Source organism: Colossoma macropomum, unplaced genomic scaffold, assembly GCF_904425465.1.
Source record: "Colossoma macropomum unplaced genomic scaffold, Colossoma_macropomum, whole genome shotgun sequence".
Taxonomy (NCBI): domain Eukaryota; kingdom Metazoa; phylum Chordata; class Actinopteri; order Characiformes; family Serrasalmidae; genus Colossoma; species Colossoma macropomum.
Window position 1 is genome coordinate 7,488,181 of NW_023494804.1, and position 15,216 is coordinate 7,503,396.

The 15,216-nt window shown below is 40.3% G+C and overlaps 1 protein-coding gene across 5 annotated transcripts in view; it reads left to right on the forward strand.

The window, feature by feature from the left end:
- nf1b (neurofibromin 1b) overlaps positions 1–15,216 on the forward strand; it is a 112,878-nt gene that overhangs the window by 14,384 nt on the left and 83,278 nt on the right. For all 5 annotated transcript variants that reach the window (XM_036595261.1, XM_036595262.1, XM_036595266.1 and 2 more), the window contains exons 2-5: positions 5,756–5,899; positions 7,048–7,131; positions 10,948–11,138; positions 13,982–14,088. In XM_036595261.1, the coding sequence (XP_036451154.1) occupies positions 5,756–5,899; positions 7,048–7,131; positions 10,948–11,138; positions 13,982–14,088 (526 nt within the window). The remainder of the gene's footprint in view (positions 1–5,755; positions 5,900–7,047; positions 7,132–10,947; positions 11,139–13,981; positions 14,089–15,216) is intronic.

Consider the following 15,216-nt stretch of genomic DNA (forward strand, 5'->3'; position numbering starts at 1 on the left):
AACCACTTTCACACAGTTTCCTATAACAGATACATATTTGATTCATGGCCATGTTACCTTAAAGTGAACGGTTAGACCAGAATTCATGCCTTGTAGTGTTTTTTTAATATATGCCACTGCTTGTGGACCATTAAACAGTGGCTGTGTTTACATGCAAAGACTTTTGCCAGTCTGATTAAATACATTCTGATTATAGATTAATATGGTGTTTATACGCACTCGACTCAACAATCTAGTGGAAAATCTCCGTTGACATGCACAGTACAAGTGATCCGATCTAAAATTAGTCCAGTCAGAGTGAGAAAAGCAGCCGTTAGCAGAGCTTTAAAATGATGTCAGACTCAGGAAAATGTGCTCCACATGAACTTATTAAGGAAGGGCGAGAAGAAGACGTCGTGTTCTGAGACACATAAGCTGGACGTCCGTCCCACCGCCGTCTTTTAAAGATCAGAGCATAAACTTCGTCTCCTCTGCACAGGTGCAGAACGTACTTAAACTGTCCGATAGGGAATGTAATCAGATACAGGCGTATATACGGTTATTATTCTTCCATTTAATGGATTATTTGCAGGATTACCCACCTCGTTCAATCGGATCGAAATTGTATTCCGAATGGCCTCAATTGGACCAGACTCTTCCGAATGAGGTGTTTACATGTACATATTCTATTCCGATTGAGCTGTTAGTCGGTTTATTAACGGATGATTAGGCTGCATGTAAATGTGGCTGTTGTCCATGTTGCAGCAGTGCCTAGCCTTTAGGTAGTGGCAGTAAACTGCAGAAGCGTCTGACCCTTTTTCATCATATTCTTGCTCTAATAATGAACAGCTGAGAGCTGCGCAGAGCAAATGAACTTTGTGACGAAGGCTTGTTCTGCTGGTTAGTTTGTTCTTCATGATAAATGTAGTTCATTAGGACGTGCACAGGCAGGTCGTTTCAGGACACGGGTTCCTTCACATTAATGACAGATTTGAGTCACTTACCAACCATTAAGTAAGAAAGATCGGATCTCAGCAAACAATCGGAATCATGCAATGGGGCTTGTAATGTGAACGCAGCTGTAGTGATTTTCATAAGGGGAACGTTGGCTCATTCTGACAAATCACTTACAGCACAAACTGCGTATGTTATATGTGACTACATCTCTATCTACTCACATAGGTACAGCACTGTCCTCTTGCTGTCCTCTTCAGTCTAAGGCCCAATCACATTTCACCCATTTCATTCAATCCCATTTCATACCACTTAGCCCTTACCCCTCCATTTTGCTTGTTCACTCCTAGGGGTGGGGTGTCCTGATTCTTGTTGAGATAGCGGGGTAGAGTGAAGTGTTAGGGCTACATGGCCCTCTAAATGGAGGTTTTTCAGAGACACTCCAAACGAGAAAGTTAGAGAAAAACAGGCAAGATGCTGCACAAGCGACCAAAGAACCCACAAATGTGAGTATTTTCTCCGTTACAAATTACAGCAACCATTGTATTGTAATCTTTACTGTTTACTGTCGTTTCGTTGTATTATGGTCCTTTTCTTGATAACAGGCATAAAAAATGCCAGTAATATGCTGATATATCGGTAGCTAGCTAACCTCCATTTACATTCCGCCTTAAACAGCGCAGCAGTTACATTCTGCCGCCTCATTTAAGGTGGAACAGGAAAATTCGAGCAAGAAGCTGGCGAATATCTGACTTCAGCTTCATATCATCAAAGAATTGGTGTGGGCGATAATAAAGAGTTGTCCCCCCTCTTTGAAGCCATATGATGCCCTAAATGCAAGTGAAGCCCAGCAGTGAGGAGCTGAACTTTACCCTCCTCTGCTGTCACTGCAGACTGGCAGGGTCGCCTACAGAGCAGCGCTAGTAGCTGTTAATGAAGAAATGTCCTTTTTTATTTGTGCGTCGTCTCATTTTGTAGGGAAGATTTCAACCACTCCCTCTTGTAACTCAGTTCCAATGGGCAAGGTGACTCTCAAAAATAAGAAATAGGATTGGGCCCAAGTCATGAACTCACTCTGGGTTGTAAGTGGAAAATCGACAATGGAAATATTTGTATTTGTCGATGTTGATAATGTTGAATAATTGTTTCAGTGGACATGAGTTCATATATATATTCAACTTCTATATTTGTCTTAGAATCCAATTTCAAGGGTTTAATCATAAGCATTTGTCTTAAAACGTCTTTAAAACTATTGCATGCGTTCAGTCAGGTGTGTCCGAAGCCTTGACTGGCACAGGTGATCATTTATGCACATCTGTGTGCACCTCCCCTCGGATGAACTCCCCTCCGCTCTGCCATGTTTCCTTTGGCTTTGGTGATCTTCCTCTGGCAGCCAGGCTGCTCTTGGCAGGCTATTGGGGGGCTGCCCTTGAACCCTGAAGCGGGGGCAGTACTGGGAGGAAGTGAAGGGGACTCCCGCCTAAAACAGATGTTGACTGTCCTCAACTCCTCCCCTGGGCTAATTGATTATAAGCTGAATACATAGTGGTAAAGAAGCATGATGACTGAGTTTAACACAGTCTGGGACTGTGTGTGGGTGTGTATGTGTGTCTTTGGGCTGCTGCAGGTGTTCGTCTGCGGCCGGAGGGGTGCGGCACTGCGCCAAAGACTTCTTTGTTCCTGGTTGTGTGTGTGTGTGTTGTGTGTGTGTGTGTGTGTGTGTGCGTGTGTGTAATGAGGTCCGGGGCTTCAGAGCGTCCTGCCGGCCCCTCCAGGCTTCTCCAGGACTTTGCCCTCTCCGCTGGACCTGACTGTCCTCTTGGCCAGCTGCTCAGCCTCAACGGCTCGGCTATGTTTTTGCCCAGGAAGTGACCCACCAATACCGGAGGCTTTTGTAGGGCCCAGCCAATATGAATGTTTTGTGACTGATATGATTCAGATTTTAGGGGTTAACTAGAGCAGCTGATGTTTGTATTTTATATTTAGGTTTTATATTCCATTAATTTTAGTTAAACAGTGTTAGTATGATTGTTAGTAGGACTAAAAGATTGTTTTTATATCGTAATCGCAATTTAAGACGGTACAATTTTCAAATCGCAAGAGCTGCCATTTTTTTTTAATTATAGCCTACACTCTTAAAAAATATAGTTCTTTAAGGTTCTTACAAAAAGGTGGTTCTTTAGTAACAATCTACTGTCGTTCTACATTGAACCATGAATACTCAGACCCATTTGCATGGTGAAATGGTTCTTCCAATTGGAGAATGTGTTGTTTATGGCTCTATATAGCACCAAAAAGGGTTGTACTGTTGTTACAATGTCAAGCTGTAACAATAGAGGAACATTTTGGTCCTATAGAGAGCTTTATTTAAAAAAAAAAGTGTTATATTGAACCATATACAGCACATTCTCCATCAATCTAAAGAACCGTTTCGCTATTTAAACATGCAAATGGCTCGCTGAGTGTTAATGGTTCTACATAGAACCATTGTCTTTACTAAAGAACCCTTGAAGAACCATCTTTTTTAAGTGTGTGCATTAGCAGAACTGTTGTTTTAAGTTTTAAGATGGGAAATTGAACCTAAATATGAGTTGGTGAAATGCCTGTAGATGAGTTAGACCAAAGGCAACCAAACCTCCATCTGTTGTGACATCACAACCACAACTTACTGGCAGTTTGGACACTACGTTCAGGGGTCGAGCCTCAAGCTAGAGAAGGTGGATGTTCTGGTCTTCTTGGCCAAAATAAATCAGGCCTGAATCTCAATTTATGAAAAAAATCGCAGTTTAAATCGTAGTCGCAATATTAATCGGAGAAATCACAGTTAGATATTTTCCCCCGATCGTTCAGCCCTAATTTTTCCGCAAAGATCACATTTTAAAATTTAAATAAAATGTAGGAAGTGTTAAATATTTATATTGACGTGTTGTAGCCAGTCTTGAGTTACTTTGGCTCTACACTCTCAGAAAAAAAGATATGAAACTGTCACTGGGGCAGTTCCCCTCCTGTCACTGGGGTGGGACCCTCAAGGGTACATCTCAGTACCTTTAGTCAGGGAACATAACTGAACCATAATCCACTGAAATGGTAATTTCTAAGATGTATTAACTCCACACACCCCGTCTCGTCTCCAGGCTTTTATTTTATTGCTCTGTTTTAAAACATTCGGTTATGAAAAGGTACAAATACGAACTTTTCACCTGGAAAAACTTATTTAAGGTACACAATCAGACCTTAAAACCACTGTTGTACCTTTAAGGGAACATTTACATTGTTTGTACCTTGATGAACAAGGAATGTACCTGCACAGCACCTTTATGTCTAACAGTGTATGTTTGGGGTGGTCATGTTGTTAAAACGTCCGTCTTTGCCAAAGAGTTCCATTTTTGTTTCGTCTGACCAGAGTGGACTGTCCTAAAAGAGTTCTGATATGTCTAAATTCTTGTGTGTGAACTTCAGACACTCATCTCTGTGCTTCTTTTCCAGCAGAGGAGTTTGCGAGGGGTCTAGGAACAGAGATCATTGTGGTGCAGTTCATTACTTATTTGTTATCTGTGTAACTGCTGTTCCTACTGACTTCAGGTCATCCTGCGACCATTTTTGAGTGACTGCTGGCTTCTTGCGTACCTTCCTTTGGATTTGTCTGGAAGAATGTTATGAAATCTTGCATAGCGCACCTGCCTGGGGATGATTAGTGGTGGTTCCGCTATTACACTGCTTGTACTGATAGGGTCGTTTAAGGTTTTGATGGGCTCTGTAGCTTTTTCAGTCCGAGTGTTATTTAATAATATTGAGGTGTTGGAGGCTCTTTGACCTTCACAATGATGTTGCGTGAAATCTTCCCAACCAGTAGAAAAGACACGATGTGTAATTTCCACATGAATGTTACATACATTTTATTTAAGTTATTGATTTTTTAAAAAAAAATTTCTTAACTTTGAAGTTTGAATCCTGGTGTTGCTGCAACTTAAGAAAAGTTGTTAATTGCCGGTGGGTTACTGACCGCATAATCGGTCAACCCATATATCAGCTGAGCCATAGATTGCAGCATCATGAAAAAGCGTGGACGCAAGTTAAACATATATTTTTTTACTGCTTTTGTATTATGAACACTATAAGGTGAATTATTTTTCTTTACGGTTTAAATGAAAGGCATTGTACTCAAGGTACACGGAAAGTTCTACAATAGCCATGTTAAAGGAGTAGTTTGGCGAAAAAAAAATTAATTTACTCAATTTTCCACTTAATCCAGATGTAGTTGATCAGCCAAGACGTGATTGATGTCCAAATTTTGCTAGTGTTGTGCTGGAGCTGGAGCTCCAGGGCAAATGTTCCTAACAAATACCAAAAGTCAACAGTCAATCATTTCTGTAAACACATCCCCAGAAACTTCTCAGGCCGCATTCAGGACTTTATTAAGGTTGTGCAGACTTAATGTGGTGTAGGACGTAGTATAGACTTAATGTGAATTATAAAAATTAAAACTAAACTTGTTTTTGCTTTATGAACATTTAACACACACCTGTGGTTTCAGATGATTGCCCTCAGTGTGAAGTTTATTTTTATGTGATTAATGAAAACCAGGATGCAATTTGAGCTGGTGGAGAGAAGTTTTAGGGGACTGTATTTACAGAAAAGATTTGGGTGACTATTGACTTCTAGAGTCTGTTATCCACATTAAACGTGTTACCCCATAGCTGAACTAAAAAAGCTTGTGTCAGTTTGATTTTTTTGCCATATTCCTTTAATCAGATGTGGTAACACATGTAATACCTGGACATATTAGATCATGACCCTGCTTTTTTCCCATTTTTTTTTCCAGCTTCCGGTCAAAGTTGGACAACAGAACACCCACACCAAAGTCAGCACGGAGCACAACAGGGAATGTCTAATAAACATCTCTAAGTACAAGTTCTCTCTGGTCATCAGCGGCCTCACAAACATACTGAAGAATGTGAACAATATGGTGAGTTGGTTCTTCTTTTCCTGTGCACATACATTATTTGTGTCATGTAGCGCAGTATTGCGTCCCTCAGCCTTATCAGGTTTACAGAAATTATGCTAATACAACACACAACCGTTGGGAATTGTTACGATGCTCTTCAGTTGAGTTTGAGAAAATGGACACTGAAATTTAACCAGGCGTTGTAAGTGTAATATTGAAAGTATACAGTCGTATGCAAAAGTTTAGGTGCCGTGTTTGAGTGAAAAGAAGTTAACACATCCTCTACAGAGAACACACTTCTGTGCATTTGAATTATTACTTATTGCATTATTTATTACAAATTTAAATACAGTAAATATGGTATTTTCTGCATATTTTAGTGCACTTTTTTCATTTGCTGAATTTAACGTATTGGAAAAACATGCATCATACAAGTTGACACATTTTATATTTTATGTTTGATATTTTTTTCACAATATGTAAAACTCAACAAATAAACAAAAACTAAGCACTAAATTATGCAGAAAATATCATATTTAATTGTATTCCATGTAGAGCATGTGTTAACCTATTTTTCAAGAAAATTTACAAAACGTAACTTCCCCATAATTGTTCAAACTTTTATTTATAGCTGTATAATAAAAATGAGAATTCCTAGAAATAAAAATGAAGGAGTTGAAATTAACTATGACATCTAATGAAGTTCATCATTATGTTCATTGAGTTTGTCTGTCTGGCTCTAGTCGTAACTGCTGTACGACACTCAGCATGAGGAAGCTTAGCTTATCCTCGCTCGCATATTTGTTCAGTGTAGCCGTGGAACTGAGCGTAAGTGGAAAGTGGAAGACACAGAGAGGTTAGCTAACCAGTTTGGCTGATTTGTACAAGCTAAGTACTGTCCCTATAAACCAATACAAACTGGTATCAAACGATGAAATAACTCAGCAATTGATCAATCCTGAACAAAGTTTGTGTTTGTCCACTCATGAAGACGTGAGTTTTCCTTGTCTTTAAACTGGAACATCTCACTCTGGAGACTACAGCAGCTTTTAAGGCAAATAGGCATGTTTACAACAGATGTAGAAACGTTTTGGCCGGAGTGACACTTTACCCATAAGCGCAGGCCTTTCTGTTCTGGTCTTTAACTAACTCTCTTCTCTATGTTGCAGAGAATATTTGGGGAGGCCGCAGAGAAGAACCTCTATCTCTCCCAGCTCATCATCTTGGACACACTGGAGAAGTGCCTTGCGGGGGTGAGCTGCCTTTTCCCCCATTTCTTCTCTCATTCTCGACCCCCTCTCCTCGTCCCGAAGCCTCCACGGCGCCTGGAGATGCGCAGCATCTGCCAGCTGAAGTAGATGAGTTTTGCAGGTGCTTCCTGGTCTTGCCGTTTGGCTCCAGCGGGACTGCCCCCGCTGCCTGAGCATTACCGCTGCACTGGACGTGCTGTCTCAATATCCGCCTGGCTGCCAGTCTTTCAGCGAATGATACTTCTGAGAATTTAGCTCTAAAACTGCTGGTCTCTTAAGCTGTTTTCACATCTTTTTTAAAGTCCGAACCGGAGTTTTAGTTCTAGTGATGTTGTGTATTTTTCTTCTGTATCATTCAGTTTCACAATACAGCGGCTAAAATGCACCAGATTACACATCTGGGTGTTTGTTGATTGATCAGAAATTTGGCTGGGATACTAGCAGTCTGTTAATTTCCCTTTAGAGCCTATCACTGTATGCTCTGTATACGCTGTATTGTCCTACTCCTATTTTGTATTAAAATAGACACACATGGAGGGTAATTCCACCCAAGTTTCAAACTTTCTAAATTATTGTTATTATAATTATTATTATTATTATTAAAACTACAGTGTAAACGTCATAATAAGTGGATTAATGTAAAATCTGCCATTCTAGAGAAACTTAAGAGTCAGAATAGATCACAGTGGTGGTGATGGGAACCAGCCGTCTGAAGAGTTTAATACCTCTAAAAGCTTAAAAAATCAAGTTTTGAATACGCTGCTTGATGTCTGAAGGAATAATTTTACAATAGCTTTGAGTTATGGTTTTAACCTGAAACTGTTTTTTTTTTACCTCTGTTCAAGGCGGAGAGATGCATGTAGGGTATTGTGAGGCAAAATACTACCCAATGAAAATGTAGATTCTCTAGAAATTTGCATAAAACTACTGTGAATGACTTTTACATCTCAACAGTTGAAATTTGAAAAATCGTAAATTTGTGATTCGTAGTCAGACCAATAAAAATAAACCTTACTTGATCTCTGGATTTTTGATCTAATGGTTAATATTTGAGTTAAACTGGTTCGGCTGCTGATGTTTGGACATAAATATGTTCTGTGATCCATGTGCCATAATCAAATGCATTGCTAAAAAAATGATACGAGTGTCTGTCAAATATGGATGCGCCGATACCTGATCCTCAAATATCTGCTGGTGCAGATACTAACTTTAGCGAGCCTAATTACTCAGGTGCCTATAAAACCTGGTATTAGTGGGATATCTGATACCATTCCACTAGATATTTCCAAATATTTTGTTTTGATAATAACAGTGTTCTTTGTCACAAATAACAGGATCGTTAGAAAACTATTCAGTTACACTGCACCCTCAGAATGATGCCTCATGATGGAATGAAAATGTTTATCATTTTCAAAGACTTAGATTTTGTGTAGTTGATAATCCAGATCAAGACTTGCTAACTTGTTCTAATCTCCAGCCGGCTGTTATTTGACCCGAAGTTCTTGCCGTTTTGTGACTCACCCGTTGTGTTGGGGACAGAAGGGAAGCTTCAGTTTGGGCTCAGGCATGGCGTGCGTGTTCATCCACATCAGGTAGAAGCATTAGGCTGGATACTGTTTACTAATCCCGGGCTGGAACTGTTGGTGCAGCCCAAATTTACGACATTTTTTACAAGGCTTCTCAAGCTGGGAATGCGGCACATGTAAACCCGTGCTGAAGCTGTGCTTCAAAGGGCCACTCCTGGCCAGAGCATCCCACAGCCTGGAACACAGAGGACGTAGGAGTGCAACTAAAGCTTGGGATGCTCATTCATCCTCTGTTTGTGTACGTGGGTGGTGTAGTTGCGCGCGTGTGTGTTTTTATATACGCTATAGGAAAAAAAATATACTCTATAAGAACACTCCTCCTAATTATTGAGGTCAGGTGTTTTAGCCACACCCATTCCTAACAGGTGGATCAAATTAACCACATAGCCTTGCAGTCTCGATAGACAAACACTGGCAGTAGAGGGTCTTACTGATGAGCTCAGTGACTTGGCACAAGTCTGCTAGATCTGCCCCAGCCAACTGTAAGTGCCATGATTGTGAAATGGAAGCACCTAGGAGCAACACCAGCTTAGCCACGAAGCAGTAGATCATGCAAACTTACAGAGCGGGGCCGCCAAGTTTAGACTTTAGCACACAGCGCCTGTCCTCTGTTGAATCCCTTATTAAAGAGTTCCAAATTGTCTCTGGAAGCAACATCAGCAAAAGAACTGTGCATCAGGAGCTTCATGGCATGGGTTTCCATGGCTGAGCAGCTGCACACAAGCCTAAGATCAAAATGCACAATGCCAAATGGAGGGAAACGCGTTCTGTGGAGTGACGAATCACGCTTCTCTTTTTGTCAGTCTGATGGATGAGTCTGGGTTTGGTGAATGCCAGGAGAACATTGCCTGCTTGACTACATTGTGCCAGGTGTAAAGTTTGGTGGAGAAGGGATGATGCTATGGGGTTGTTTTTCAGGGGTTGGTCTAGAACCCTCAGTTCCAGTGAAGGAAAACCTTAATGCTTCAGCACCAAGACATTTTGGATACTTCTATGTTACCACCTCTGTGGGAACAGTTTGGGGAAATACCCTTTCTTTTCCAGCATGACTGAGCCCCAGTGTACAAAGCAGCTCCATAAAGGCACTGACTGGGTGAGTTTGGTGTGGAAGAACTTGACTGGCCCTCACAGAGTCCTGACCTCAACCCCATCAAACACCTTTGGGATGAACTAGAACGGAGATTGTGAGCCAGACCTCTCATCCAACATCAGTGTCTGACCTCACGAATGCTCTTCTGGATAAATAGGCAAAATTCCCACAGACTCTCTCCGACATCTTGTAGAAAGATTCCCAGAAGAGTGGAAGCTGTTATAGCTGCAAAGTGGGGACCAGCTCCATATTAATCATTTAGAATTGGATGTTATAAAAGCTCCTGTAGGTGTAATGTGTAGGTGTCCCAATACTTTTGTCCGTTTAGAGTATATATACACACACACACACACACACTGTGTATCAGATTCACACTGAAACTTCAGAAACTGTAATTACACTCTTATGTTAATTTTTTTTACTGTACCACCCACTGCTAGTGTGGTTTATTGTTATTGCTTGTGCTAAACATCTCGGTGCCTGGATGTGCCCTCGTCCTTCTGGTTTGGCCTCGAGCTCACTTCCCTTCCTTTGGCTTTTCTTTCCGTGTGTTTTAAATACCCTTACAGTCTCGTTTGGCCTCTAAAAATACCCAAAGCAAACAAAACGGGCCAGTGTGTTTGTTTCTGCCGCTGCTCAGATGCTACGGTGCCATTTAGCCCTCAGCTTTATTCATGGCACACTAGTAGGACCTTGTGACTGAAGCCTGACTGCTCTCTCACTTTCCTACTCTCTCTTTCTCTTCCTGTCTCTGTCTTGTGCACTCTCTCTCACTTTTCCTCCGTTTTTCTTTCTCACGCTCTCTCTCTCGCACTCTGTCTTGCTATGATTAAAAAAAACTTGTGACCGCAGCTAAAGACTGTGTAGCCAAGCTTTCTGAATGAGACTAGGGTGGGGACATGGTGGAGTGTTGGTTAATGGATTAATGGACCCTAGAAAATGAACAAACCGCCGTTGCAAAGATGTTGTGTCTCCTTAACTTTTACTCCTTTGTTTTTATTTATTTATTTATTTTAGCCGTACTGATATGTTATTTACATGTCATCTATTTTGCAGCAGCTCAGCCAAGATTTGTTGGTTTCACTTGTGATCTGTGAATTAATCTGACTTGACTTTGACCCATTTATCTTTTCTTGTCTCCAGCAACCGAAAGATTGCATGCGTTTGGATGAAACCATGCTTGTTAAACAGCTGCTGCCAGAGATCTGCCACTTCATCCACACATACAGGGAAGGGAACCAATATGCAGCCGAACTGCGCAATTCTGCCTCCGGGGTGCTATTCTCACTCAGCTGCAACAACTTCAACGCTGTCTTCAGCCGCATCTCCACCAGGTACACACACGTTCTTCGTTCAGCCCTACCCACTTGGGGTCAATTTGGTAGTGAATGAAGGGTCTCTTAAGCAGTTTTTCTGCTCAGTGCCAAGCTCAAAGTACTTTATTAGTGTGAAGTTACCACATAAGGTGAAACCAATCCCACTCTAAGCTGTGAGAGACTATGTTGAAATACAGCCTCATAAGCCAGAACCTCCTACTTTAACAGGAAAGGGCCATTTGACGTGCAAAACAGTCAACCACAAACCGTTTTGTGCAATGGGCAGGCAGATCAGAACAGTGCCTCAATAAAAACAGACTTGAGCAAAGTTGTGTACCAGTTAGAAAACACGTGAAGATATCTCTCTTCAAACTAAGCTACTGATTAACATTTAAAAATGAGATTTTCAGTCCAGCGATTAGCCTTAGCCGTGTCTTGAGCTGTCACTTTTGTGTTCCTAACCAGCATTTAGTTAGATAAACACTTGTTTATCAACAACTGCGCTCATAAAAACAGTGCAGGGATGCGTGGATGGATAAGATTCTGACGTCTGTGATCATGTTAGCGTGCAGTATACATCAGACAGTCTGCATAACTCTGTTACACACTTCAGTAGCAAATTCTTACACATTGACCTACATACATTGAAGTTCGGAGTGTGTGTTTTAACTATGATAAATGATGACTGGTTGTTACTTCCTATGAGAAAAGCAGAGGTGTCACTCTCTGCATTCCAGGATTTGCCATCAGTTGATTAACAATGATGCAACTTTTGATTGAAGTAAAGTCAATATTTGATTAGTTTTTTGGTATTTTTGTGTACAAATTTTCTAGATTCTACCAAGTTTGACTCAAAAATGAACATTTTATTTCAAAACAAAACATTGCAGAGTAGCATGTCCTGGAAAATTGAAAAATTGGTGATTTTACAAAACAGTGAGCTGCCACTTAAAAGCCCCACGGATTTAAAAAGATCAACATGTGTCAAAGGCAGAAATTTACATGTTTTTTCCCCACATATTTTCTAATGTTTCATGATTTGCATGAGAGACACTTTGAAGAGGCCCAGGCCTGTATTATTCTCTTTTTAACTGTCATACACCGATTTGACTCTTCTTTTTTTTTCTTTCTTTTTTTATAAGTTATGGAAAATAATAATAATTTAAATCACAGTCACAATATTGGTTAGAAAAACATAATTGCATATTTCCCCCAAATCGTTCAAGTCTATTCTCAACACACTCCATTGTTTTGCTGTGTGTGCTGTGGTGTGGTGTTAACCTGTGTGGGGTGACTGAGTGATGGAGAAGCTCTTATCAAGAACGATGAGGTGTTATTGATTAAAACATGAGCCCTGCCTTTAGAAAGAGCGATCTTCACAACCCCTCTTTGATACCTTCACCATTCTGGCTTTTAGCTCTCACGCCTTGCTTACTCAGCCAGTAGGCTTTCAGGTCAGACTGCTGTAAGTAAAGGACATTTTTTCCGGTAGCTGCTGGCCTTGCTGAGTTGCTGAGCATTCAGGTTGAAAAGAATTAGGTCTTGCACTTGATATTGAATAATAATTGTGTGAAATCTTTTTTGTTTTGGAAACTGCATGGAGGGGAGTGTGGGGCACAAACTAACACGGGGTAAAATGTGACATGGAATTTTTATGTAGTTTAATCAACTCAATCAATCATTCAGTTGACTCCAGTTTGCAGTTCATCTCACAGCACGTTCAGTCAACTTGTAAGCGATACTGTAAGTTATTGTTGTGTACACATTGGACAGTGTTAATAATATTGCACACATCTTCAGACTTGTCAAAGCATCTCTGTCGCTCAGTAACCATACACAGGAAAAACACACAGCTAAGCACTGGTGTGTGTTGAGACTAGAGTTGAACAACTTGGGGACTATATGCACACTTGTGATTTTTCTGACCAATATTACAATAAACCTACAGTTTAAATTGCAGCTATTTTCTGTAAATTATTTTCAGGCCTATTTCAAAAATGTGCTTTTGCTTATCTTTGTATTCCCATTGTAGCCACTTTTGATGATTTTGTACCATTAAAGCAACTTTCTTCATAAGTGTTTTTCACTTACTGAGTTGTGTGTATAAATCACAGAAATGACACCTGTATTATTATTATCTTCCACTTGGTGACTGTAATACGGCATAATTTTAAAGTGTAAACTTGCCGTGCTGGCCTTCACATGGCAGGGTTAGGTTTAACATTTTGTCACAACAAAACATTCGACAGTTAAAATAATTTCACCCACATCCATTCAGAACAGTTCATGTGTTGGTCAGTTTATATACACAAATTCATCAAAACTACGAATTTCAATTTTATCACGCTGATATTTTCTGTTTTGCTTTGTCATCAAAATAATTGCCAATGTTTGAGCCTGTTTTCAATAGTAGTTTTTTACTGCATAGATTTTTGTTGTTAGTTTTGTTATAGACTTTTTAGTGCCTGTTACAACTAGTCCCTCTTTCTGTTGCAATTAACCCCTCCTGTGGGGTAATTTACGTCATTTGCACCGCAATTGTGGTGCGGAGAACAAAGTTTGTTTTCATTTCTAGCAGTGTTGTGTAGGTTTCTTGCATAACAATATTGTTTTTACTCAAGAACAAAGTACAAAATGTGTTAGAATGAGACTGGATGTTGACTTTTCATCATAGTTTTGGTATCAATCACTGTGCTACTCAGTATTCATTCAGTATTGAAGTCAAAAGTCTGATGTTATCAGGATTTCTCATTATGTGGATTTGCCAAAACATAGCTTCAACTATGAGGCTCATATTTTGATGTTGTTTGTAGTTTAATTTGTGCAGAAACATGAAATTGACAACTTTGTCCTTGATTCAGATTACAGGAGTTGACGGTGTGCTCAGAGGACGCTGTTGATGTTCACGATATTGAGCTCATCCGGTACATTAACGTGGACTGTTCCAAACTCAAACGGCTCCTGCAAGGTTTGTGATTTCTTCTAAACTGTATTCCATCAGTAATCATGCGTCTCATGAAGTGAGATTCAGTATTCGTATTGAGACGGCTAATGTTGGAAGATAAAGGTTTTAAATGGTTCATTGTACAGAAATGTACCAGCTCGGATTTGTTTACAGTGGTGGTGATAGGAACCAGATGTCACAATGTTTACAACACAAATACGGCCGTTTTATTCACTGTCTAAAACCACCAGTGAACCTTCACATGCCTTCTGAGCTTTTATTTGCGTTATTGCTGAAGGCAAAATGCTGGTGTTACATACATACATGATATTTTGGTGTTCCATACATTATGATATTTTTCTTTGGGGATTATTTTGCACTTCAGTGCTCTCTGTGTACATCTCTGTCATGAACGCTTTTAAAAAGATTAAATTTGAGAATAAGTGACCTTTATTAGTCCCACAACAGTGAAATTTCACCTCCACATTTAACCTGTCAGTGCAGTGAAACACCACATACACACTAGAGAACACACACACTAGGGGGCAGTGAGCACACTTGCCCGGAGCCGTGGGCAGCCTTATCCACGGCGCACAGGGAGAAGTTGGGGGTTAGTTGCCTTGCTCAAGAGCACTTCAGTCATGTGCTATCAGCTCAGGGGATCGAACCGGTGACCTTCCCGTCACAGGGCTGGTCCCCTAACCTCCAGCCCGTGACTGCCCCCTACCAATGTATGTATGTATGTAAGTACACCCTACACAGAAGTTCTCTTAAACTATCGTAAATCAGCGTCTCCAGTATCAGGCTGAAGTATTGTATTATGTTATCATTATATATCATGTTATAACTTTCTGTGAGAGATTTTTAGAGACATTAAACTGTTTGGACTTCTCTTTCCTGTCACCACCACTGTGAACCATTGTGGTTAATTGTAGTGAACAAGTTTCTCCAGAATGGAGCTTCTCACATCAAAACACTCTGAATGACTTTGGTCACATTAACAGTTGTAATACAAGTTTATGCCAAAAAATGTAAATGCTTTGCACCGTTGGACCCTTGGTCCATTCATGAAATGCTCTTGCACTATAAAGGGTGTCTGGTGTTTCCAAATAATGTAAAATCTGTGTGATGAATGTGATAAATGAGGGATGA